The following is a 25,117-nucleotide window of genomic DNA, read 5'->3' on the forward strand; positions in this document are numbered from 1 at the left end:
GTGTTTGTTTATTTTCTTTATCCCTTACTGGTACCGCTTTTGCATGGTACACCGCCCTGCCTCCTAATTCTGTTAATTCCTGGAATGAGTTAGAAAATAAATTTCATGAACATTTCTTTGCCGGGGAATATGAATTAGGATTAGCTGACTTAGGTTCAGTCTGACAAGGACGCGAAGAATCGGTTAATGATTATATCCGGAGGTTCCGGGACACTAGAAACCGATGCTTTCGGATCCATGTTGCAGACAAAGAGCTAGCAGGGCTAGCTTTTAATGGGTTGTTATCCTACTTAAGAGACAAATTAGATGGGACCCAGTTCTTTTCGATAGCCGAGCTACATCAGCGGGCTTTAGCCTGTGAAAGCCGATTTAAAGAGACATCAAAATCGGCCACCCGTACTATACATCTAATAGAGCATGATAGTTCAGATGATGAATCCGCAGATGTATATACCGCTGAGTTTATTTGGCCAACAAAGGCCAAATCTTTAGCATGTTCTTCCTTACAACCGGTTCAAAAGAATCGACAAGAAGAGATTAAATTTACCTTTAATGTTGCCAAATGCGATAAGATATTTGATGAGCTACTTAAAAATGACAACATTAAATTAACTCATAATATCCCTCCTATAGATGAATTAAAGAGACGTGCTTATTGTAAGTGGCATAATTCTTTTTCTCATGCCACCAATGACTGTAATGTTTTTCGTCGACAGGTACAATCGGCCATAAATGAGGGCCGGTTGGCTTTTCAGGAAATGCAAGTGGACACACAGCCATTTCCTATTAATACAATAGATGTCGCATGCGAAAAGGTCTTAGTTTGGCCCGAAATGGCCGATAAAAGCAAAAGCAAAGACATCATCATTGACGATCCTCGCACGTCAAATATATCGCAAAAGGAGATTGCTCGAAAGGCTCCAGACGATAAGGCTAAAACTTCCGGAGGCACCGGGGGCAGGCACAATTAATGAGCCAAGCACGACAACCTGGCCTGAGCATCACAGACGGTATGGCACCTACGTGCGGACGGTCCGGTGCTCAGACAGACGGTTCGGCTAACTCTGCCGGACAATCCGCCTACGGCCAAAGGCGTCAGCCTCCACACAAAGCCTTAAAAGGGAAAGAGACGCAACAGAAAAACACATATGGTCAACTGATCAAAACTGACTCTACTTTTGATCAGTTGCTCTCCAAGAATACTAGCAAGAAGACCGTTCTACGTGATCGGTCAACGAAGAAACCTCGGTCACCTGCTAAAACGAAACGGGTAAACAAAACGGCCCGAAAGGCGACGCAACCAGCATCGCTTATTCATCCTATGAGACCAGGGTACTTTCCACCCGTTTACTCATCGTCAGTATATTATCATGTTCAAACATGGAATGGTATGATGATGAATCCATGGTACATGTATAGTCCCTTTGTCTATCCAGACTGGGGGGCACCTCAATTCTATTCCTTTTGATCCATTGATCAAATGGTCATGGCCGAGAAAGATACAATCTGAAACAACCTTTATACATTGGTGCTTTATTAAATGATCTCCATATTGAAAAGCCGGTGACTTACATCAGGTTTAGTTCATATGCTTTTGGTTCGTCAACCTTCACCAAAAGGCAGGGGGGCATATGTTGGAGACCAAAAGTGCCTTGCGGACGGTCCGCGGTGGTGGCGCGGACGGTCCGCGCGTGCACAACGTCAGTTAGGGTTCCTAGTTTCTCACGGGATTTGTTACCTAAAACCGCGGGATTAACTCGGAAATCAGTTTGAAGCGGATCCAGACCTCCCCCTTTATATAGATGAAGGGCTACGACCGATTGAACCCCGAACAAACGATCAAATCAAGTCTATTTCTCATTTTTACCTTATGCATTAGGAGTAGCTCTAGTTTAGCTCTAGTTTAGTATTCCAATCCCCAAATTCTCCGCTTCTCTTCGGCTCTACGTCGATTAGAGGAGTCTAGGCCGGTCTGCCCGAGCCTAGACATCACCTAGAATCTCTCCTCCCCAACGAGGTCCCTCCCGGGAGCGAGATCCAGGCGCCGCCGGCGACCTTTGCCACCCATGCGCACGCGCGGACCGTCCGGCCTGTAGGCGCGGACCGTCCGGCCGTCAGGCAGGGAACCCAAGCCCCTGTACCAGGTCGCGGACCGTCCGGCCCCTGGCCGCCGACCGTCCGCGCCTCTGCAGAGGGCACCGCCACCGGTTCTCATGCAGTGATTGGCGCCCCAAAAAGGCACCTACAAGTAGATAAAAAATTACCATACCCCGATGTTTCTTCTGCAGTCTTGCTAACAACCATGTTTACTGTTTTTTTCTCTTAAGCTGATTTTTTCTCTTGCTTCAATTTACAGTCTGGACAAGCGCTTGCCCAATGATCAGTACTCTCGCAAACAAAGCAACCAATTCCTTTGTTCTTCTTTTTGAACGAGGCTGCCTGCTTGAGCTTCGTGGCATTATGTTGCTTGTTCTTCTTTTTATTATTATGTAACGTATTGGAGTTCTTCTTTTATACCATATTGGCACTAGAAGTCCAACTCCTTTTTCACGAGTGTCTTTTTCTTTTGCCATCTCCTCAACATCAAGAGAACCAATAAGCTCAGCCACGCTAAACTCTTGTCTCTCATGTTTTTGAGTGGTAGCAAAATTCGTCCAAAAAGGTGACAACTTAGCGATAATACGGTCGGTCACGAACTTGTCAGGCAAGACACATGAGAACTGTTCGAGTTCTTTAGCCAGTGCCTGTATTTTATGAGCCTGTTCAACTAAAGGACGGTTTTCCACCATCTTATAGTCAAACAACTGCTCCATGATGTACATCTCACTACAGGCATCAGAAACACCGAACTTCTCATCTAATGCATCATATAACTCTTTGCAGATGTGCACGTTATATAAGAATCAACATACTTGTTGGCAAGAGCGCCAATCACAGCGCCTCGAAACAGGTTATCAGCAACGTCGAACATTCTCTCATCTTCAGGAGTGAACTGTTCGGGTTTCCCCTGTGCGGCATGATAGCAGTTTATTACAGTCAACCACAGTATCATCTTACTACACCATATCTTGTAAAACGTCCCATCCAAAGGTTCACTTGGTTTTAACTCAAGCAAAACCACTAACAGAAAAATGCTTAATATCAAGTTTTTGGATTGTTAGAAAATTAGGCATTATCGGTTTTAATTTAATCCAGAAAATCAGTGTGATATATATGATGACATGTATGCAATGACATTTATGCGCATGTGTGTATTAATGCTCGCATAAGCATTAAATAGAAAAGAAACATGCACAAGTATGGAAATTAGAAAGTACCGTACGGAGGGACCGATGCTCAAGGCATCAGTGGCTCCATTCACACGAGACATCTCGTGTGTATGTTCGATGTAGTCGTACAAACTCGGTGTAGGCAGGTGTACGCAATGCAGTCCCTCGAATGGCGCCGATGACGAAGAACGAGATCAGCGCTAGTCGAGCGGACGAAGCGAGCAGTCGTGAGTATGCTCCCAAAAACCTGATCGCCCGCATACCCGTGCAAGTGTACCTCTGCGGACGGTGATTTCGGAGGCATGCTCTCCCACTCTCTTTGTGCTCGTAGGAGGTGGAACGGGAATGGACTGAGTGCAACGCGTCTGAGAGACTGTTCATGTAACTCGAAGAGCGTCCACCTTCTTCATCATGACTGTCATCACTCCAGGCAAAAATGCGCAACCGTTTGGAACCATGAACCACACCCACAGCTGGGCGGCGGCGCGCGTGTGTGGCAATCTTTCATCATTTTCCCAACTTCTCAATAGATGTATCATTGGTCCACCTATTTAAGTTGATTGATTTTTCTCTTAAACTTACAGTATGGTACTAAATTATTAGTACACTATAGTATTAAAGTGAGTCATTAGTATTGACTATTATTAAAAATTAATTTGGGCCAAGTCCACATTAATCCAACATTGTTTGTAAAGAGAAGTTTAAAATATGAGATGAGATAGCAATCTTACCTTAGTCATCGTTCTATAGTTACACTCCATTGCTGCCTGATACTCTCAGTTGTAGTTCTGACTCGGCTTTAATGGTTGGTCAGTGATCCATCGAGAGAGAAGAAGCGAGTTTCAACAGAAGTGATTAAATTAAACACCATCTCAAAGCGAAAACCAAAAATAGGAAAAAAGAAAACAGTCTGCATTTATTTGGTTTGGTCCCTGAAGCAAAGCACGCATACGCAACCCCCGGAAACGAGCAGTCGTTCCACCTGCAACACGAAAAACTACGCCATGCAGATGCACCAGCACATGCTTCCCAAGTCACTTATATATACCAGTGGTCTGGATTTCCGGCGCAGTAGTGACCACTGAACCACTTAGAAGAAGAAGAAGAAGAAAGCTCTACTCCTAGCATGAGAAGCCCAATCCGAGGCGGAATGCTGCCGCTCCATGTCGCGGCCGCGGTGGTGGTCACCATGCTCGCGTTCCCGGCGGCGGTAGTGCTGGGCATCGCCACCGACGAGGACTGCAAGTGCTTCATGTGCGTCTGCGACCTGGACCCGCACCCGCTGCCGCCAGAGGTGCCGACCCACCACCCTCCGCCGGCGCAGCCGGAGCCGGTCCCTTCGCCGCCCCCGCCGCCCCCGTCCCCATCGCCACCACCGCCGGCGCCGGCGCTCCCGGTGTACTACCCGCCACAGACCGGGTACTACTACTACCCGCCGCAGCCGTACGGGTACCCGGCGGGGGAGATGTACCCGCGGGACGACAACAGGCGGGAGTCCAAGTCTGATGCGGCCCGGCGGCACGGCAGCTGCGGGCGCGCCAGCTTGGCTCTCGCCGCCGCGCTCGCGTGCGGGGTGCTGGCTCTGCTTCTGCGCTCCGCAGCAGCTTGAATGGCTGGTCATTAGTCGCGCGGTGTCGTTTGATTAATTCTACGTAAATCAAGTACATGTGTGGCAAGCTAAGTAAGCATTCAGTTCGTAGCCATGTTTTGCCGCTGTTGGAGCGTGGCAAAAGCGTCCGTGTCATGTACGGTGTACCCGGTGTGCGGCCCAAGTTTGGTGTTGCTGGGGTTACATGTTGTTCAGTCTTTTATTTAAAAATTGCGATTATGGATGTTTTTCCCCTTGTATAATATTTTTATCGAACTTTTTAAACGGGTGTGTCTATTTGCTTGAAAACCCGTCCTAAAAAAAGCGACCAAGTCAGGCCTCGATTTAACGCGATCAACTCTCTCCGCGCAGCGAGATATTTAACTATTTGTCATACTGAAGATGGCAACTCTCTAGATACCACTTTCACGATGACCATAACACATTTGTCACCACATTTTAAACCATGTCACATTTTTGCCACTTTTGCCTACATGGCTCGCCATACCTACGTCGTTGCCATAGGCGGAGCACTGTTATGGCGGAGTATGGCCCATGGCCCCATGCCATACCCTCGGACCAACAAAGTAGGAAAACTGGTTTTAGTTGTGCCCCGAGCTCGACAGCTTCACCAATGGCGGACGCAGGACGAGAATTCACGAGTAGGGGAACAAAAGACAGTATGAAAAAACTAAGCAAAATCGTAAAACTAGTATTATATAGAATTTAAGTTTATATCAATATACGGTATAAATTAAAAAAACCATATAAAGAAAAGAAGCAAACATATAGCTAACTGCTGAACGAGTCAAAACCATGCGTATCGACTTTCGATCTCCTCGAATGGTGGAGCAACTAGGAAGAAGGCGAGGTCAGACGATCTCTTCGGTAGAGAGTCAATGCTCGCTGGTTCACTAAGCTCGCTGTCAAGGGCGGATCTACGTAGTGGTGAGTGAGGGTCCAGCCCCCGCTCATTAATGTGTCACACATGGTAGAGCCTATGTTTTCACCATGGAGCCCCGTGCTCAACTCAACTTAGATGTCATCGCTCTTACATTTTGGTGCTCCTTGTAAAGGTGCCCTTACTCCTATTTCTGTGTCACACATCCTAGAGAATCTCGTTGCTGTCGCAGATCCGTACATCGTCTAGTTGGACACAATGTGTGTGCCCGGGTTGGAGTAAAAAAAGGGAGAAAACTCCTTCAATGCCATCCAAACTTATATCAATTCCGCCAATGGCATTAGAATTTATAGCTTCACTTCGATGCCATCAAACTTAAATTATAATCCCTCTAATGTCATTGTCGTTAGTTTGAAGCTAACGTCGTTAGCTCCATTTAAAGCAAATCACTTCAATGCCATCAAAATATATACCAATCCTCTCAATGCCACTGGAAATTGATTTGATCTGTTTGGGTTTTAAAAACCCAGAATAAAAAAATATAGACCAAAGTTTAGTCCATACTTTTTGAAACCCCAAAATTACTCCAATATATCAGTTTGATCTATTTGCTTCCTAATAGTTTTAAAAAAAATATGAAAAATTGAATAGATCGAATCAGTATAAATGAATAACCACATAGTTTTCTAGGTTCTAAAAAATGTAGACTGAAATTTTAAAAAAAAATTATTTAAAATCTTTGTTCATATCAATTAAGAATAATATAAAGAGTCTCTTGGATTGCTCTCCTCCAATGCATAAATTTGCATATACATTATCTATTGGAGAAACAAAATTTTATATGTCACACGTATATGTTGTTCATTATACAAATAGCCAAATGACTCTAAAACTTATTTGCTTGTTAGAGCTAGGGCCAGAGAAACACAAGTGCGTGCTTTTTTTTATTCTGGAATTTTTAAATTGAAATAGATCGAACCAATTTCTATTGGTGTTGAAGGGATCAATATATGTTTTGATGACATTAGAGGGATTTGTTTTTAATGGAACTAAGGGCGATGGCATTCAGGGATTAAAATTTAAATTTGATGGCATTGAAAGGAAGCTATAAATTATGATTGCATTAAAGGGATTGGTATAAGTTTGGATGTTATTGAAGAGATTTTCTTAAAATAAGATCTTATTCGGTTATTTCCGTATCATATGAATTGGATAAAATTGAAAAAAAAATTATGAAATATTTTGACTTATTTAGAATTTAAATTTATTCAATTCACAAAGATTGAGAGGAAAACGAATAAATCAGGGTTTAACTAACAAATCCTGGCCCAGCAACCACATTGATGCCCGTCCCCCAACGCACTTTCGAGTTGACTTATTAGCAGCCGCGCCCAGAGCAGCCACACTTCTTTCCGTTCCACCCTTCCTTCAAGACGCAGCACCCATATATCCTCCCGGTGTCCGGCGTCCTCCCCTTGCCTCAAGCACATCGTCTCCTACCGCAGTACACAACCTCCGGCAACGACTCGGTCACGGAGCTAGCTAGAGACCGACGCGGCGCGCGCCATGACGTGGAACAGGTCCCCGGCCGGTGGCGGCAGCGCCGTGACCGTCGACCACAGTGACGACACCGGCCTGGCGCGCTTGCGGGAGCTCGGGTACAGGCAGGAGCTGAAGCGCGACCTCTCGTACGTTCCTCGTCACCTCCGTCAGCTTTCGCCTTCTTTCTTCCGTTAGTTCGTTCCCTCGCTCGTTCGGTCACTCACATTCGCGTCCGTTGGTTCGATCGACGACGGCGACCGCGCGCGCTCGCTTGTCTGTTTGCCAGGGTGCTGTCCAACTTCGCATTCTCCTTCTCCATCATCTCGGTGCTGACGGGGGTCACGACGCTCTACAACACGGGGCTCAACTTCGGCGGCCCCGCCACCATGACCTTCGGCTGGTTCGTCGCCGGCGCCTTCACCATGGCCGTCGGCGCGTCCATGGCCGAGATTTGCTCCTCCTTCCCCACCTCCGGCGGCCTCTACTACTGGAGCGCTCGCCTATCCGGCAAGCGCTGGGCGCCCTTCGCCTCATGGATCACCGGATGGTACGGTAAGATCGTTATCCGCTGGGCGCATTACGTGGAAAAAACTTTGGTGCAGCACTGCTGCAAAACAGTGTGTTTGCAGTCCCTCAAAAAAAAAGAGGATAGACTCCACCTGCAGATCTACTAGATAACGTTTTATTTATATTATTGCTGCTGCGTGTGGGGTATATACTCCGTTTTGTGAGGGGCTGTAAACGTTCTAGTTTGCAGCAGTGCTGCACCAAATTTTTTTCTCATTACGTGGGCTAGTTTGAGAACTTTTTTCCAAATGATAATTATTTTTTCAATAGAAATTAATTTATTTGTTTTTAGAAAAATAGAAATCCTTTAGAAAAATAATAGTCCCAAATAGCCCTGAGAGTAGTGCTCGCCGCCGGGTTTCTTTTCTCGTTTTTGGAAACGGGAATTTTGTACGGTTCAACTTTCAAGGAATCGGGGAAGATCATGTGAACTGCTTGGTTGTGTGTGAATTACAATATTTTTATTTTTTATGTTTTCAAGAAGAGTTGAATCCATATGCCCTGGTCATTGGTCAATATGAGAGCTTTGACCTTAAGACTATATCAAACAACTTACATATTATATTTCTTATTTTAAACTTCATTTTACAAACAGTGCAAAACAATGTATTAGAAATTTAGGTGACCATATGAATAACCTGTTGGACACAGTCTTATATAGGAAGGACATTGGTGCTCTGCTATAGGGACTAAATTTGCCAGTCCTATTATAAGGGTGTGTCAGTGTTAGAAATTTTCTTAATATCTTCAGCATCTTACTCATCCATACCTCTCATTTCAAACTTCAATCTGTAAAAGGTGTATATACACAGTCTACTAACCATAGCTTAAGGAAGAAGGGGGTTCATGTGACAAGTTTAATCTATATCAAATCGAATATTTAAAAACATTACGAGTATTAAATATAGTTTAATTACAAAATTAATTATACAGATAAATCATAATGACGAGACACATTTATTAAGTGTAATAAATCAATAATTATAGCATCACATGGACGAAGCATGAACTAATTAGACTTAATAGTTTTATGGTCCTTATATGTATTATTAGTTTTATAATTATATTATATCTAATACTTCTTATTAGTATAAACATACAATGTGATAAAGACTAAAATTTATTTCTAGTATGCAAATACCCCCTAAGTTCTAAGAAAGACAAGACTTCTAGCAGGTTTTTAAGATTTTGGCTCTGTATCGTAGAACTCTTTTAAAGGCTCCCTCAACAGTTTCTTAAAAAAATATACCAAACATGAGGTTTCTCTATTGACTTCATAAAAATACGAAGGAGCTAACTCCACGAGTGGAGCCAAAAAAAGAGTATCTCCGACTCTCTTTTGTCCTTCCCTTCATCATAAAAATAGGAGTAGCTATATTTTCAACCAAATGTAATACTCTAAGACTTCCTAAAAACAAGGAGAAAAATATTTTTTCTAGAGAAGCCAAAACTAGACCTGAAGCAGTATAGGGCCTTTGAATTGCGGTAGTGCTTGCGTATATGGTCGGGGGTTAACTAGTGGGGCAGCTATCTGATCAAGAGTTAAAACAATCATCAGGCTTTCAGTAAACGGTTGCTTCAGTTACATAGCACAGTACAGTACAACATCGACAAGTAGGAATCGTTGTATTTGGGAGTTGCCAAATGTCAATGATCCCATCTCATTCATTCTCTCTTTAAATTTGTGAAGCAAACAAACTAATTAAGTTTCTATCACGTTGTTGATGTGGTCACCTGTTTTTTATTCCTGGATGAAATCAAGAACGAGACAATACAAATAAGTAAATTTATTCTTCTCCCGTTAATTAATTCTCCTCAAGGGTGTTAATATATTAAGAGAAGAAGGTAAAAGATAAATAGATAAGAATTGAAATGTAGATGGAGGGATCATAACAAAAAAAAACATTTTAGATTACTCATCTTGTAGGTGTTAACCTTCTTCATTCTTTTGTTAAATGATAATTATAAACATACCTTCGGCTTTACAGAAAACAATGTGAAGGTAGAAAAACAACAAATACAAGCTTCGTAGAAACAACAATTCAAATTTATCCCCCTGAAATCCGTGCCCGTATGCATGGCACTTTCCCATGTTTCTAGTGGAAGAATACAACTTAGTAAAAAATAAAAACATGTCCATCAGTCTTATACACATTAACTACAAAAATCAACTAAGGGCATTGTTATCACTTCCTTCATGGCAGTGTTGAGCAAGCTTTGGAGATCTTGTCTTTTATCTCTGTAAACACATTACTACGAAGCCGAGGTCGTTGCTTCGTTTCTGTGTTCGTGTTCGTTGCTCATCGTTCCTGGATGAAGGTGACCTTCGTCGACTGCCCCGTTACACCTGAAATAGACTTAGAATCGTTTGAAAAATTAATGTTTTGAGAACCTTTTCCTCAGAAAGTCCCTACACTATATATTTGATTCCAGCACATTTCTTTTCGCCCTCTAATCTAACCTAACATACGCGTGTCTTTTTTTGTGTGTTTGTCCGTGTGGCTTTCAGGTTCAATGTTGTTGGTCAGGTGAAACACCATTTTCCCGAACCCCGTTTTCTTTTTCCTGCAAAGTGACTGCTTTCTCGCTAGCTGAGCCTGAGCCGATCGAGGTCCTCACTCTCACAGTCTCACTCCTGCGTGCTGCTGTGCAGTGGGCGGTGACCACCAGCGTGGACTACTCCCTGGCGCAGCTGATCCAGGTGATCATCCTGCTGGCCACCGGCGGCAAGACCGGCGGCGGCTACGTGGCGTCCAAGTACATGGTGCTCGGCTTCCACGCCGCCATCTTGCTCAGCCACGCCGTCATCAACAGCCTCCCCATCAGCTGCCTCTCCTTCCTCGGCCAGTTCGCCGCGGCCTGGAACGTGCTAGGTAGCCTCCCTCCCATTCTCGATCTCTCTGCATGCACAGGCATCATCCTCCTGCTCGTGGCTGCAGGCGTCTTTGTCCTGATGATTGCCGTGCCGACCGTTGCCACCGAGAGGGCGAGCGCCGAGTTCGTCTTCACCCACTTCAACACCGACAACGACGGCGCCGGGATCCGGAGCAGCCTGTACATCTTTGTCCTGGGGCTGCTCATGAGCCAGTACACGTTCACAGGATACGACGCCTCTGCGCATATGGTACGTACGTACTTGAACCTGGAGCAACACCGATTACGACCTTTGCGATCGATGCAGCGTCCTCTGTCTGTCCTGAATTCCTGACGCGGTTGCAGACTGAGGAGACGAAGAACGCGGATAAGAACGGCCCCATCGGCATCATCAGCGCGATCGGCATCTCCATCCTGGTGGGCTGGGGCTACATCCTCGGCATCACCTTCGCGGTGAAGGACATACCCTACCTGCTGAGCCCCGACAACGACGCCGGCGGCTACGCCATCGCCGAGGTGTTCTACCTCGCCTTCAAGAGCCGCTACGGGAGCGGCGTCGGCGGGATCGTCTGCCTGGGGATCGTCGCCGTCGCCATCTACCTGTGCGGCATGAGCTCGGTCACCAGCAACTCCAGGATGGCCTACGCGTTCTCGAGGGACGGCGCCATGCCCTTCTCCTCCGTCTGGCACAAGGTCAACAGGCAGGACGTGCCCATCAACGCCGTCTGGCTCTCGGCTTTCATCGCGCTCTGCATGGCGCTCCCGGTAAATTGCACTGTGTTGCTGATGACTAGCTGCTTTCTCAATTCTCATCCATGTTAATGAATGAATGGTTAATGATAGACAAAAAAAAATGCAGTCTCTGGGCAGCCTGGTGGCGTTCCAGGCGATGGTGTCCATCGCCACGGTGGGGCTGTACATCTCGTACGCGCTGCCGGTCCTGTTCCGGGTGACTCTGGCGCGCAAGTGCTTCGTGCCGGGGCCCTTCAGCCTGGGCCGCTACGGCGTCATGGTCGGCTGGGTCGCTGTGCTCTGGGTGGCCACCATCTCCGTGCTCTTCTCGCTGCCGGTCGCGTACCCGGTCACCAAGGACACGCTCAACTACACACCCGTCGCCGTCGGCGGCCTCTTCTTCCTCGTCATCGCGTCCTGGGTGCTCAGCGCCAGGCACTGGTTCACGGGCCCCATCACCAATCTGGATGGATGAATAAAACTAGACATGCATCACGCATTCATGCATGCCTGACCGAGTGGAGCCCTCGCTCGTCGGAGCAGCACTGCCCAGCCACCCACCTCGCGCTCCGCGTGCTTAGAGCAGCACTGCCAAACGTGCAAAGTGAACTCAGACAATGTGTCTAACTCCAATTAGCGCCGCTTTTGGTCTTGGCTCTACGGCTCTACGCTAATCTGCTTGTACAGGCCAAGATATGTAACATGTCTTTGTCTTGCTGTGATATATAGACCAGAGTTATTCTATGCTACTATTTGCTATCAAATTTTAGACGAAGGATGCTGAATTTCTTTTACAACATATATATTATGACTTCTCTCGGTAACTTTCATGAATAATTGAGCCCAAAAAATTTAATGACTAAGTTTGTTCGTTTTTTATGCAATACCTATTTTTTTAGAATAATTGACTCACTAAATGACTCATATGCCAGTTATTCTCATGAATGACTGATATAAAAAATGAAATGATTGAGTATTTATAAAATGACCAATTTTGTTCACTTTTTTATAATTGTTGTTTTTAGAACGACTGACTCATTAAATGATTTATATCTCAGTTATTCTCATAAATGACTAAGTATTCATAGAATGACCGAGTTTGTTCAGTTCTTTTTTAATGCCTATTTTTTAGAATGACTGACTTATTAAGTGACTCATATCTCAGTTAATCTCATAAATGTCTGGAACTAAAAAGATGGAATGAATGAGTATTCATAGACCATGTGATTGGTTGCCTGTATAAAGGTAACCAGGCTCTCCGTGTGCTTTGACCAAGCACGGGATCCTGATTGGTTGCATGCATATAAGGATGCTGTCCAACATGTGGACGTGCAGGTTATACCTTTTTTTCACTACCCGCCTGCATGCGTGGAGATGGCACGGGCGACAATAGCTGGTGCGCTAGGCGCGCAGGAGGCTAGCCCGCGTGAGGCACTCAACCAATCAACCGCAAAATGAATGAGTTTGTTCACTTCTTTTCTCGTAATATATACATGTTTTTTTAGAATGATTGACTCACTAAATAGATGCAATCTCAATTATTCTACTGGGGCTAAAATATGTTAACTTCATTTTCGTAATGCCTGTTTTTTGAGATGAAATAATTATTATCTCATTAATTCTAAGATAGAATGACTTTAAGTGTAACATCGAATCACGCATGCATGCTTCGTTTTATAGAGTGACGGAGCGGTTGGCTGGCTGCTACGCCCGCGGCCCGCCCATGGAGGAGTGCGTGTTTGAGGAGACGGGCTGCATGCCTGCATGGTGAGGGTGCGCTTGAGAGGGTGGTGCCAAATAGTTATTTGGTATCTAGTGTCAATCAACAAATCCTACTATTTATTAAGGTTGTAAGGGTATAGTCTGCTATTTTCTGTTCTGCTTTTATCCTACTATTTATTAAGGTTGTAAGGGTATAGTCTGCTATTTTCTGTTCTGCTTTTTTCATTTCCTGTTTTGTCTTCATCCCTGTCCGGCTCAAAAAATGAAATCTGCAAGAATTGTGAATTGAATTGAACTCAAGACCTACTACTAGATTAGAGAGAACATATCCACCACACCATGTCTTATTTTATTGTTATAGTAGAAGATATGAAATTCCAAAACATATCCACCACACCACGTCTTCGCTTCCAAAAAAATAAAAGTAAGGTATGGCTGATGCCACACTAAGCCATAATGGCATCTCCGCCGCTGCTGTTTGGAGCTTTCCGTCATTGCTATTTTATGTTACTGTGAACATGCCATGGCTGTGTACAAATATTATAATCATGTTGCCGTTATCTATGCTTGATATTTTTTTTATCAAATAGTAGTACAATGATATATAAATTTATTTATCGAACATGTCTACTTGAGAGGATGCTCTCAGAACTTTCTTATTGAGAAGGCTCGATAACCTCACCAAAGAGGACAAGATGCAGATAACAATGATATCAACTTGGGCTATTGAGCTGTACTTAGACAAGGTGGCTGCCATTCTGTTTTCCAGCTTCAATATTGGGTTGAGTAACTGCCTTTCCAGATCTTATTCATTATTTGTGTAATTTTGTAGATTAATCACCTAATGGAGGATACCACTGTCACCATTATAAATTGAGCACCAGAGCCTAATAGCTCGGAATATTGTTAGGTAGTAAGTAAATTCTGTGCTTTTCTTAGTGACAACAAAGATGTATTAGATGAAGCAACAACAATGAAACAACTGAAAAGATATGGTATATCATTGCCAAGAAATATGCTTTGGTTAATTATCCTCCGTCAGGGATGACGCTGCAGAGGCTTCAGGAGGCGGCGGCGTGGGCTTGCTTGTCTGGGAGGGCCCTGTTTCGCTATCATATGTAGTATTTAGTTTACTGTCTACTTCTGTTGTTGACAAGACCTGTGAATTCTGTTGTTGACAGTACATGTGATGTTGCTTGGTCCTTTGAAGCCTGTGATTTGGTTTTCTAATATTCGGCATTGAATTGGTAAGGAAGTCTTGTGATGTTATGAGCAAAGTGTAGGTGCTTTTTCTGCTTAAGCTGAGGGCTTGTCTTTCTTACATAAAAGCAATACATTTTGTATCATGTAGTGTTTCGTTATACTTGTTGATGTGCATATGGAAGTCTAGGCGAAGCAAATGAGAAGTTCTTGATTTTGTTTGGGTTCTGGACTTCGATCTTCCTTTCCCTTCTCCATTCATCCAATATGTTTTAGATGCAATTCAACCACTACCATTCAGCAATTCTAGATATGCAAGGCATGCGATGTTTTTGTTGTCACTGGTATAATTCTTTATTTGTTTTATAATACAGTTTATGATTCAATTCTACATGTAGCAACTAAATGGGAGACCTTCTCCTTGCAGATGTGCCTGATATAAACTTTGCAATCTGTTTCTCCGTATATATGTTATACTAATTTTTAACTCCTGTGGCAACGCACATGCACATACCTAGTATATACACTAGTGTATATATAGACCCTAGCGTTATTTGTCATCTAGCTAGGGTGTAGCTTCTCCTAGACCAGTCCTATCCCCATCTCAGTTCACCCCTCGTGCATGCAAGCCGCGCTCCTTTCCGGGCGCCCTTTTTTTTGCGCCTCACAGCCCGCATGCTCGTTAGATTTCCCCCCCTTTTTGGGATCAAATAACTCTGTGTACATTTGTCAGGGACCATAATTAGGGGTACCCTCAATACTCCTAATCTCAGCTGGTAACCCCCATCAGCACAAAGCTGCAAAGGCCTGATGGGTGCGATTAAGTCAAGGCTCGGTCCACTCAAGGGACACGATCTCGCCTCGCCCGAGCCCAGCCTCGGGCAAGGGCAGCCGACCCCGGAGGATTCACGTCTCGCCCGAGGGCCCCCTCAAGCAACGGACACACCTTCGGCTCGCCCGAGGCCCAGTCTTCGCTAAGAAGCAACCTTGGCCAGATCGCCACACCGACCGACCGCGTCGCAGAAGCATTTAATGCAAGGATGGCCTGACACCTTATCCTGACGTGCACCCTCCAGTCGACAGAGCTGAAGTGACCACAGTCACTTCGCCGCTCCACTGACCGGCCTGACGAGAGGACAGCGCCGCCTGCGCCGCTCCGACTGCTGTGCCACTCGACAGAGTGAGGCTGACAGCAGCCAAGTCCGGCTTCGGGCGCCATAGGAAGCTCCGCCTCGCCCGACCCCAGGGCTCGGCCCCCGTCTCGGCCTCGGACGACGAACTCCGCCTCGCCCGACCCAGGGCTCGGACTCAGCCTCGGCCCCGGAAGACGACGAACTCCGCCTCGCCTGACCCCAGGGCTCGGACTCGGCCTCGACCCCAGAAGACGACGAACTCCGCCTCGCCCGACCCCAGGGCTCGGACTCGGCCTCGGCTCCGGAAGACAACGAACTCCGCCTCACCCGACCCCAGGGCTCGGACTCGGCCTCGGCTCCGGAAGACGACGAACTCCGCCTCGCCCGACCCCAGGGCTCGGACTCAGCCCTAGCCTCAGCCGACGGTCTCCGCCTCGCCCGACCCGGGGCTCGGACTCGACCTCGACCTTAGGAAGACAGACTCGACCTCGACCTCGGAGGAGCCTCCGCCTCGCCCGACCCAGGGCTCGGACCGACCACGTCACAGGGGGGGCCATCATTACCCTACCCCTAGCTAGCTCAGGCTACGGGGAACAAGACCGGCGTCCCATCTGGCTCGCCCCGGTAAACAAGTAATGATGGCGCCCCGCGTGCTCCATGACGAAGGCGGCTCTCAGCCCCTTACGGAAGCAAGGAGACGTCAGCAAGGACTCGACAACCCCGACAGCTGTCCTTCCGCAAGGCTCTAGCGCTCCTCCGACGGCCACAACATCTCATGAACAGGGTGCCAAAACCTCTCCGGCTGCCACGACGGCATGTACTTAGGGCGCTAGCTCCTCTCTGCTAGACATGTTAGCACATTGCTACACTCCCCATTGTACACCTGGACCCTCTCCTTACGCCTATAAAAGGAAGGTCCAGGGCTCCCTTACGAGGAGGTTGGCCGCGCGGGGGAGGACGGGACGGCGCGTGCAGGCCTCTCGCTCCCTCCCACGCGGACGCTTGTAACCCCCTACTGCAAGCGCACCCGACCTGGGCGCGGGACAATACGAAGGCCGCGGGTTTCCCCTTTACGCCTGTCTCCCTCCGGTTTCCCCCCTTCACACTCCGTCTCGCGCCGACCCATCTGGGCTGGGGCACGTGGCGACAGTTTACTCGTCGGTCCAGGGACCCCCCGGGGTCGAAACGCCGACAGTTGGCGTGCCAGGTAGGGGCCTGCTGCGTGTTGACGAACAGCTTCCCGTCAAGCTCCAGATGGGTAGTCTCCAGCAACCTTTCCAGCCCGGGACGGTGCTCCGTTTCGGGAGTCTTGAGTTCATGTCCCTCGACGGTGGCTACGACATGATACTCCTTCCCCCGCCACGCGACAGCGACAATGGCGGCCGACAACCCGCCCGCCGGCGGTGGAATCGACGACGTCTTCCCCATGTGGCGGAAGAGCAACATTCGGGTTTGTCCCGTCGCCTCCCCCGCCGACGGAGGAGGAGGCAGGGCAACCAAGGCCAAGCAGGAGGCGGCACCTCGTTGGCTGTCGAGCGAGTCGACGGTGCCGGCGCCCCAACGGGGGACATGTCGGGCATCGACCTCGCGTCTGAGACGAAGACGAGCGCCGTTTCCCCGCAACACGCCAACTCCAAGCGGACGGACGACGCCAGCACGCTCGCAAAGGACTTGCTGGGCGTCACCCTCGTACCTGAGACGACGGTGCAGTCTGCCCCTGACGTGACTTCGTCACCGCCCGTCGACCAAGAGGTACCGACCGATTCCCATCTCGTGCCTTTTGGATTCAGCCTCGACCCACCAAGCGACTTTGCTTCGGTGGAAGCCTTCATAGAGGCATGTCCAAACCCTCTGGGGTACGGTGTGCGGTCACCCTGGGACCGGCTGACAGCCGTCTCGACCTACGAGCCCTCAGGTTCCGAGGAAGATGACGAGCCCAACTTTTGTTGGGATTTCTCCGGACTTGGTAACCCCAGTGCCATGCGGGACTTCATGACCGCATGCGACTACTGCCTTTCCGATTGTTCCGATGGTAGCCGCAGCTTCGGCGACGAGGACTGCGGCCCAAGTCGTGAATGTTTCCACGTCGATCTAGGGGGTCCCGGCGAAGGCAACCATCTTGGTATAACGAAAAACGGTGATCCCCCTAGGCCTGCGCCTCGCGTTGACATCCTTCGGGAGCTAGCTGTGGTCCCAGTCCCTGCGGGGGGTCAGGACACACAGCTCGAGCAAATCCGCGAGATGCAGGCCAGACTCGACGAGGGAGCAGGAACACTTGAGCCGTTCTGCCGGGACATCGGGCAGGAATGGGCAGGCCAAGCTCCGACCGGAGAAGCGCGTCATCTACCCCAGGGCATCCAGCACCGCATTGCCGACGACGTCAGGGCAAGGCCGCCACCGGCTTCTAGTGGGGTCGGCCAGAACCTGGCTGCAGCGGTAATACTTCTCCACGCGATGCCGGAGCCATCAACCACCGAGGGGCGGCGTATCCAGGGAGAGCTCAAGAATCTCCTGGAGGATGCCGCGGTCCGACGGGCCGAAAGCTCTGCCTCCCGAAGGCAGGGGTACCCCTTGGAGCTTCGCACCGCGACTTCCCGATTCATGCGGGAAGCCTCGGTCCACACCGGGCGCATGCGCTACACAGCGCCTGCGGCCCCGGGTCGCCTCGGCAATGAGCACCATCACCGCAACCGTCGAGCCCACCTCGACGAGAAGGTGCGCCAAGGCTACCACCCCAGGCTTGGGGGACGCTACGACAGCGGGGAGGATCGGAGTCCCTCGCCCGAACCACCCGGTCCACAGGCTTTCAGCCGGGCCATACGACGGGCGCCGTTCCCGACCCGGTTCCGAACCCCGACTACTATCACAAAGTACTCGGGGGAGACGAGGCCGGAACTGTGGCTCGCGGACTATCGGCTGGCCTGCCACCTGGGTGGAACGGACGATGACAACCTCATCATCCGCAACCTCCCCCTGTTCCTCTCCTACACCGCTCGAGCCTAGCTGGAGCATTTGCCTCCGGGGCAGATCTCCAACTGGGACGACCTGGTCCAAGCCTTCGCCGGCAACTTCCAGGGCACGTACGTGCGCCCTGGGAACTCCCGGGATCTCCGAAGCTGCCACCAGCAGCTGGGAGAGTCTCTCCGGGACTACATCCGGCGATTCTCGAAGCAGCGCACCGAGCTGCCCAACGTCACCGACTCGGATGTCATCGGTGCGTTCCTCGCCGGCACCACCTGCCGCGACCTGGTGAGCAAGCTGGGTCGCAAGACCCCCACCAGGGTGAGCGAGCTGATGGACATCGCCACCAAGTCCGCCTCTGGCCAGGAGGCGGTTGAGGCCATCTTCCGGAAGGACAAGCAGCCCCAGGGCCGCCAGCTGAAAGATGTCCTCGAGGCGTCCACTCAGCGCGGCACCAAGAAGAAGGGCAAGAAGAAGTCGCAAGCAAAACGCGACGCCGCCGACGCGGACCTTGTCACCGCCGCTGAGTACAAGAACCCTCGGAAACCTCCCGGAGGCGCCAATCTCTTCGACAAGATGCTCAAGGAGTCGTGCCCCTATCATCAGGGGCCCGTCAAGCACACCCTTGAGGAGTGCGCCATGCTTCGGCGCCACTTTCACAAGGCTGGGCCACCTGCGGAAGGTGGCAGGGCCCACGACAACGATAAGAAGGAGGATCACAAGGCAGGGGAGTTCCCCGAGGTCCATGACTGCTTCATGATCTACGGTGGGCAAGTGGCGAATGCCTCGGCTCGGCACCGCAAGCAAGAGCGTCGGGAGGTCTGCTCGGTAAAGGTGGCGGCGCCAGTCTACCTAGACTGGTCTGACAAGCCCATCACCTTCAACCAGGGCGACCACCCCGACCGCGTGCCGAGCCCGGGGAAATACCCGCTCGTTGTCGACCCCGTCATCGGCAACGTCAGGCTCACCAAGGTCCTCATGGACGGAGGCAGCAGCCTCAACATCATCTACGCTGAGACCCTCGGGCTCCTGCGGATCGATCTGTCCTCGGTCCGGGCGGGCGCGGCGCCTTTCCACGGGATCATCCCCGGGAAACGCGTCCAGCCCCTCAGACAACTCGATCTACTCGTCTGCTTCGGGACTCCCTCCAACTTCCGAAGGGAAACCCTCACGTTCGAGGTGGTCGGGTTCCGAGGAACCTACCACGCAGTGGTGGGGAGGCCATGCTACGCCAAGTTCATGGCCGTCCCCAACTACACCTACCTCAAGCTCAAGATGTCGGGCCCCAACGGCCACTACTACATATATGGCTATTTGAGACACACAATTTAAGACGGATATAAGTATATTTTATAGAAGTGTCTTATATCATACGGTGTTGAGCAAGATAAGACAGTTTTTTTGAAAATCCGTCTCAAATAGAAAAGTTTTTTGAGACAATTATGTCATAACAAATGTCTTATATTGATTTAAGATATATTTTTATTGTAAACCGTCTCAAATAAGGATAGTATTTGAGTCATCACTACTTTAACAATTGTCTTAGATGGTAGTGAGTATTCTAGACACTTCTATGTATGAAACCATCTCAAATAAGGATACTATTAGAGTCGTCTAAACTACAAAAACTATCGTAGATGTGAGTGAGTATACTTGTAACACCCCAGGTGTTTATCGTCTGCTCGACCATGAGTGCGGACGTTAACACGTGATAGCTGTGAATGTAAAGGTCACTAAATTTTAATCATCCTCGTCTATCATGATTTTGATATCGTGCATGTCTCCATCTGTCTAAATGTTCCTAATTTATTCTGCAAAAATTCAGACTTTAGTAATTTTCGGAACCTCAAATCCAATATCGTTTGGGTTGAGCCATCGACGTCTTGCCCAAACTCTAATCCTTAAAATTGAATCCGGTTTCTTAAACTTCGTTTCAAATTCTTTCACGCTTGCGTTGCACGTCTCTCTGTGGCGCGTGGCAGGTGCTAACCGGTGTCTAGACTGTGCACAGCCTCTCGCCCACGTGAACGTTGCGTGACATCGCTTCCAAAAGGATCACAATTTCGATGCCACATCGATCTCGCATATTTATTTCGCGGAATGTCGAGTCTGGTGTCTGTTTAAAATTTTACGGATTAAGAGAATATGAATTCGGACGCTCAACCCACTCTTACGATTTTTATCCCGAACAAATTAATTGAAACTCGATGATAGAAGTGATGCAAAATTAAATCAGGCCGAGATAACTATAACCGAACAGAGTATTCGTAATTAATCTGTTCCATTTTCTACAACTATGGAAATTTGTTTAATCCCGAAAATACCTACCATTGTTAGCGTAGTCCAAAAATGTTAAAATCTATATTGTTTTGGTGGGTCTGTTTACATCTCGCTCGGATTCAAATCCCAGATTTTTTTATTTATTTGGGTATTCTATTTGTTAAAGATTGGAGGAAGAAAATTCTAAATTCTCCATTATCCTCACGCCGCCCTAGCTTCTTTTCCCCTTATCCCCTTTGTACTTGCTCCCAGCCAAATCATTCACGTATCCATCTTCAAGCCAGCCGTCTCCTTATCCCTACGACGCCGCTCACCTGTGCTCATCTTCCAGCCGCCCTCTCCGCCCAGCAGCAGAGCACACCATCCTCTCCACTCGGATCCCCAAGCCCTCGCCTCCAGCTTTGCCACGACATCCGTCCCCTGCTCGGACCTCCACCCGGCCGCGTCCTCGCCGGTGGCCAGCGCCGCTGCATCGCCATTCCTAGCGTCGGCCTTGGCACCGCTTCCCCGAGCGCCCCAGTCGAGCTCGCCCATCCTCTGCTCTAGCCCTTTCTCCACGCCGTAGCTGATCTCGCCCCTCTCCTCAGCCATGGACACGACGACCTGCAGCCCTTCTTGGTGGCCAAGCCCATCTTCCTGCTCGCGCCCCCTCTTTTTCCACCTCTGCGCGTATCAGCTCGTCCAACCCCCATGGTGTTTCCTCCCTCTCGGCTCCCTTGCTCCCTCCCCATGGCGTTCCCCCTAGATGCTCGTGATCTGTTCCCCACGGTGCAGGCAAATGTTCTTTCCCTCCCTGCAGCAGCACCTTGGTGGTTGTCGAGCAGCACGTCGCGCTTGCGCAGCCTCGGTCACGACGTTGTTCACCCCGGTGAGTCCCCTGCTGTCCCCGCTTGCTTGCATCCTTTGTATTCGTTGAAGGAACTAAATCGATAAGCTACTATCATTTCTCGCAGCTAACCATTGGTGTCATACCTCACGTGTCATGTGTTCGCCGAAATGCCTAAACATGTAGTCTGTCGTCGTTGTATCCACAGTCAATTTTAGTCATGGTGAGCCGATTTACTTTTGTTGTTAGTTGGTTTGTTGGTGAATTGAATATGTATTAGTCACGATGGTTTTCTTGTTCATAGCGTCAGTGTGTTGTGTGACGATTTCAAGATCTGTACGTAGTTTTGTGCTAATTTAATATGTGTGTAGTATGGGAGTGATATTCCAGGTGTTTAATAACTTGGGGGAGCATAGTCCTAGCGTGGCGCTCCTCATGTGTTCGGTGATACATGTAAACCAGACAGCGTCGTTGATTTCATCATCTCAAGTCAAATTTAGTTTTGGTGTGCCATGAAGTAATCTCCTGATCTATAAGGGTTTCCTGTGTACTGATCCTCCACAACCTTTAGGGAAGTATGGGTCGAAAGTGACTAAATTGGTTCTATATGTTATAAGTGGTCTATCGGTGATGTGTAGGTTGGGTTTAATGACTTAAGCAACTCACCGATAAGCTCTATTACTATTGATTACATTAAATGTATTGATTTTATGAAGCTGAAGTTCCGTCTTAGTCCTCATTGTCTTCTAATGTTTGGTTTAGTTCTAGATTGCTTATGACTTTATTTTAGTCTAGCCGAGTATGACTACTCTTTCGTTTATTACACAAGTTCCTTAGTTAATTGCTAGGCAAGTTTGATGATATGTTGTATGAAATATGCTTGGTGAACGCATATGCATTGATATGATTGTGTTAATAAACCATGAAGGGTAGAGTTTTGTTTATGGATAAATTACTTATACAAAGAACATGTTAACACTTGTTGTTTGGACTGCAGGTATCGTTTTAGTTACGTAGGTAATTGAGTGAAGTAAACCATGTTTTATGTAAACGTGTTATATAGAAAAGTTATAGATGACTACTTTATCTTGCTGGTGCTAAAATTTCATGACCATAGGTCTAGTAGTTTAAAAGATATGATTTTCTTAAGTCCAGTTTCAGAATCTATCCAAATTCTGTACAGGTTTCAAAAATTGGATTGTTTGGCTAAGTTAAATTGAGAATCAGTCATTAGTAATTATAGGAGAATTGTAGTACTTTCCTTAACCTTTCCAACAAATTTTGGATCACCCTTTTTGGTGATCTATAAATTAAGTTACAACTGTTTGAGTTAAGATCTCTGAATCTGTCCCAATATGGACAGCAGAGCCTTTCTCATGTTTTCTGACCTTGATATATATTAAATTAACCTGGGATGTTCATAAATGAATTGTAGATAATTCTATTATCTTTCTAAAAAGTCTAGGATCACCTGATTTGGATGTCTGAAACTCCAGTTATGATTTTTTGAAGTAAGTAGTCGAATTCTGTCCAAATCTGGACAGAATTTACGTTTAGCATTGTTTGACCATTCTATGTGTCAAGTCTCACTGTGATGATAATACAAAAGTTGTAGAGGACTTTATAAGCTTTCCAGAAAGTCTTAGTTTACTATTTTTGGATGAAGATTGTGTAAGTTATAAATAAAACAACTAGCTACTGTTCTGCTGTCCAAAATCAGCAATGATTAAAATGATTACTTGGAGTTTCTTTTGTAAGGATACCTATATTTGGTTAGTTCTTGATTGGTTGATTGGTAGTCTTGTGGTTTTAAGTGTTACGTAAGTACCTTGTAATTTTGTAATAAAGTTTAGGTTATAAATACCTGTGTTTCATAAAAGTTGAGTATGATTAACTCCAAGTGTGTGATTGTTATCGGGTCAAAGTTAGCTAGTGTTTGCTCATAGGAATAGTGATGCTTTGCCTGAAGTGTTTTGTCCTCTTCAGTTAGTATATCTATTTGGTGTTATTTATGTTTGTTCTCATTCATATGCATGATGCATATCATATAGGTACGCTAATGATCGAGATGCGAAGGCCAGGGTCTAGGTTGACCCCAAGTGGTGCAAAGGATGGCCTACTTCGAGAGGCGATGTCAGCGGACCAATCTAGAAGATTGATGATCTCTACATAAAAACATGATTACATTGATTCAACTCTGATCTGGTGTTTGGCATTTGTTTTTCCTCTACATTAGTTTCTCATTATTATATTTGTATAGATTTGTATTCTTGAGACTAACCTAATCAACATTCTTTACATAATAATATTATAAGGAGGATTAATTTCATATACAATACTATATATAATGAGATGAATCATTTGGCCTTACGATATGTGTAAGAAATAATGCTTTGATAATTGGCAGCCTATCAAGAGTTTCATTAGTGTAGAACAATTGTTTTGTTGTTAACATAGTGTATAACATTTGATGTCGTAATTTGTTTTGGAAGAAAATTTAATCTCAACATAGAATTTTTTACTGACAGGTTTATGGTCTTTTAATATCTACAGGTTGTGGAAACTGAGATCATTGTAACTCAAATGAGAGCTTGGCACTTAGCATATAGATGCCACTAGAACCAATCTGGAAATACTGTGAGGTAATTTTATATCTTGTTCTGTAAGTTGGAGAATTAATAGCTAGCATATGCTTCCTTAATGATGTTTTCTTTTTCCATGCATCTTCATATTACCAAACCCTCTTCTTGCCGGAAAAACAGATATAGAGTGATAAAAGGCATTAATGTAAGTACTACATAAATGTACTACTTGTATTTTTTAATAATCAATGCTTCAAAAGTCTATATAGATGCTGACTGGTGTCAGGGTTTTCCCATTATTGTAAGTTTGTTACAAGCAAGTGCTTTCCCTCACACAACTTCACCTTTTCTTTACATGTTTATTACTTTTGTTTGCTGGTTTTGACTTACAGTGAATTGTGTATGCAACTATTGTGGTATATCAATGACCTTCCGAGAAGATACAATGGCGTTCTTAGTAGTAACGCTGCTTGATTTCTATAGTTGGAGTCATCACACAGCTAACATTTGCACTTTAACTGTTTGGTGAAATGCTTGGGAGAAAGAGGCCAGCAAGAATGGAGTCATGGAACATCGGCAGGAGGAGTGCAGCAGCGGCAACCGATGTATCCCTTGAACAATCTGGTTTTGACAAGATGCAAATCAATCTAGTGTACATTGTATTCCACACTTGCAAAGATTGTTTGGCTAATTACAAGATTATTTCAGTGTTTTGGTTTGGATTAAGAGTACACTTATGTATGAAATATTGATTGGTACTCATTTATATTATTTTTATTATATCATTATTAAATATATATGTCTGTGTATTTCTCTTTCAAATTATTATAATGTGGAATCTCAAAAATGAATATAAATTGAAGAATATATAGTAATTTAAGTCAATTTGTTTAAATCTTATTAAGACGGTTCCAAAAATGTCCAATATCGGTCTTCTAAA

The 25,117-nt window shown here is 46.7% G+C and overlaps 2 protein-coding genes and 1 pseudogene across 5 annotated transcripts; all 3 read left to right on the forward strand.

The window, feature by feature from the left end:
• Positions 1-4,343: 4,343 nt before the first annotated feature.
• LOC103637357 (WW domain-containing protein C11B10.08) lies at positions 4,344-5,120 on the forward strand. Its single transcript, XM_008659570.3, has one exon. The coding sequence runs from the start codon at positions 4,396-4,398 to the stop codon at positions 4,876-4,878; it is 483 nt and encodes a 160-aa protein (XP_008657792.1). The 5' UTR covers positions 4,344-4,395; the 3' UTR covers positions 4,879-5,120.
• Positions 5,121-7,185: 2,065 nt separating this feature from the next.
• Positions 7,186-12,274, forward strand: LOC103636057 (amino-acid permease BAT1 homolog). Its single transcript, XM_008658415.2, has 7 exons — positions 7,186-7,446; positions 7,587-7,847; positions 10,377-10,395; positions 10,521-10,740; positions 10,807-10,991; positions 11,087-11,506; positions 11,601-12,274. The coding sequence occupies exons 1-7, from the start codon at positions 7,325-7,327 to the stop codon at positions 11,946-11,948; spliced, it is 1,575 nt and encodes a 524-aa protein (XP_008656637.1). The 5' UTR covers positions 7,186-7,324; the 3' UTR covers positions 11,949-12,274.
• An 8,759-nt stretch (positions 12,275-21,033) lies between these two features.
• On the forward strand, positions 21,034-24,896 carry LOC100272757 (uncharacterized; annotated as a pseudogene). 3 transcript variants are annotated; one of them, NR_158586.1, is made up of 5 exons: positions 21,100-21,637; positions 21,723-21,818; positions 23,647-23,800; positions 24,149-24,237; positions 24,723-24,832. The product of NR_158586.1 is annotated as an uncharacterized protein, transcript variant 2 (transcript). The 3 variants fall into 3 exon arrangements; NR_158585.1 differs by lacking the exon at positions 21,723-21,818 and adding an exon at positions 24,358-24,382 and having other exon boundaries at positions 21,034-21,637; positions 23,647-24,237; positions 24,570-24,896; NR_158587.1 differs by lacking the exon at positions 21,723-21,818 and having other exon boundaries at positions 21,111-21,637; positions 23,647-24,237; positions 24,358-24,890.
• Positions 24,897-25,117: the final 221 nt, after the last annotated feature.

Source organism: Zea mays, chromosome 8, assembly GCF_902167145.1.
Source record: "Zea mays cultivar B73 chromosome 8, Zm-B73-REFERENCE-NAM-5.0, whole genome shotgun sequence".
Taxonomy (NCBI): Eukaryota; Viridiplantae; Streptophyta; class Magnoliopsida; order Poales; family Poaceae; genus Zea; species Zea mays.

Excerpts from the sequence above, each read along its gene's own strand:
- LOC103637357 (XM_008659570.3), top strand. The coding sequence starts at position 4,396 with ATGAGAAGCCCAATCCGAGGCGGAATGCTGCCGCTCCATGTCGCGGCC.
- LOC103636057 (XM_008658415.2), top strand. The coding sequence starts at position 7,325 with ATGACGTGGAACAGGTCCCCGGCCGGTGGCGGCAGCGCCGTGACCGTC. Across the intron at positions 10,992-11,086 it reads ACGACGCCTCTGCGCATATG|ACTGAGGAGACGAAGAACGC; the intron begins GTACGTACGTAC and ends ACGCGGTTGCAG. Across the intron at positions 11,507-11,600 it reads CGCTCTGCATGGCGCTCCCG|TCTCTGGGCAGCCTGGTGGC; the intron begins GTAAATTGCACT and ends AAAAAAATGCAG.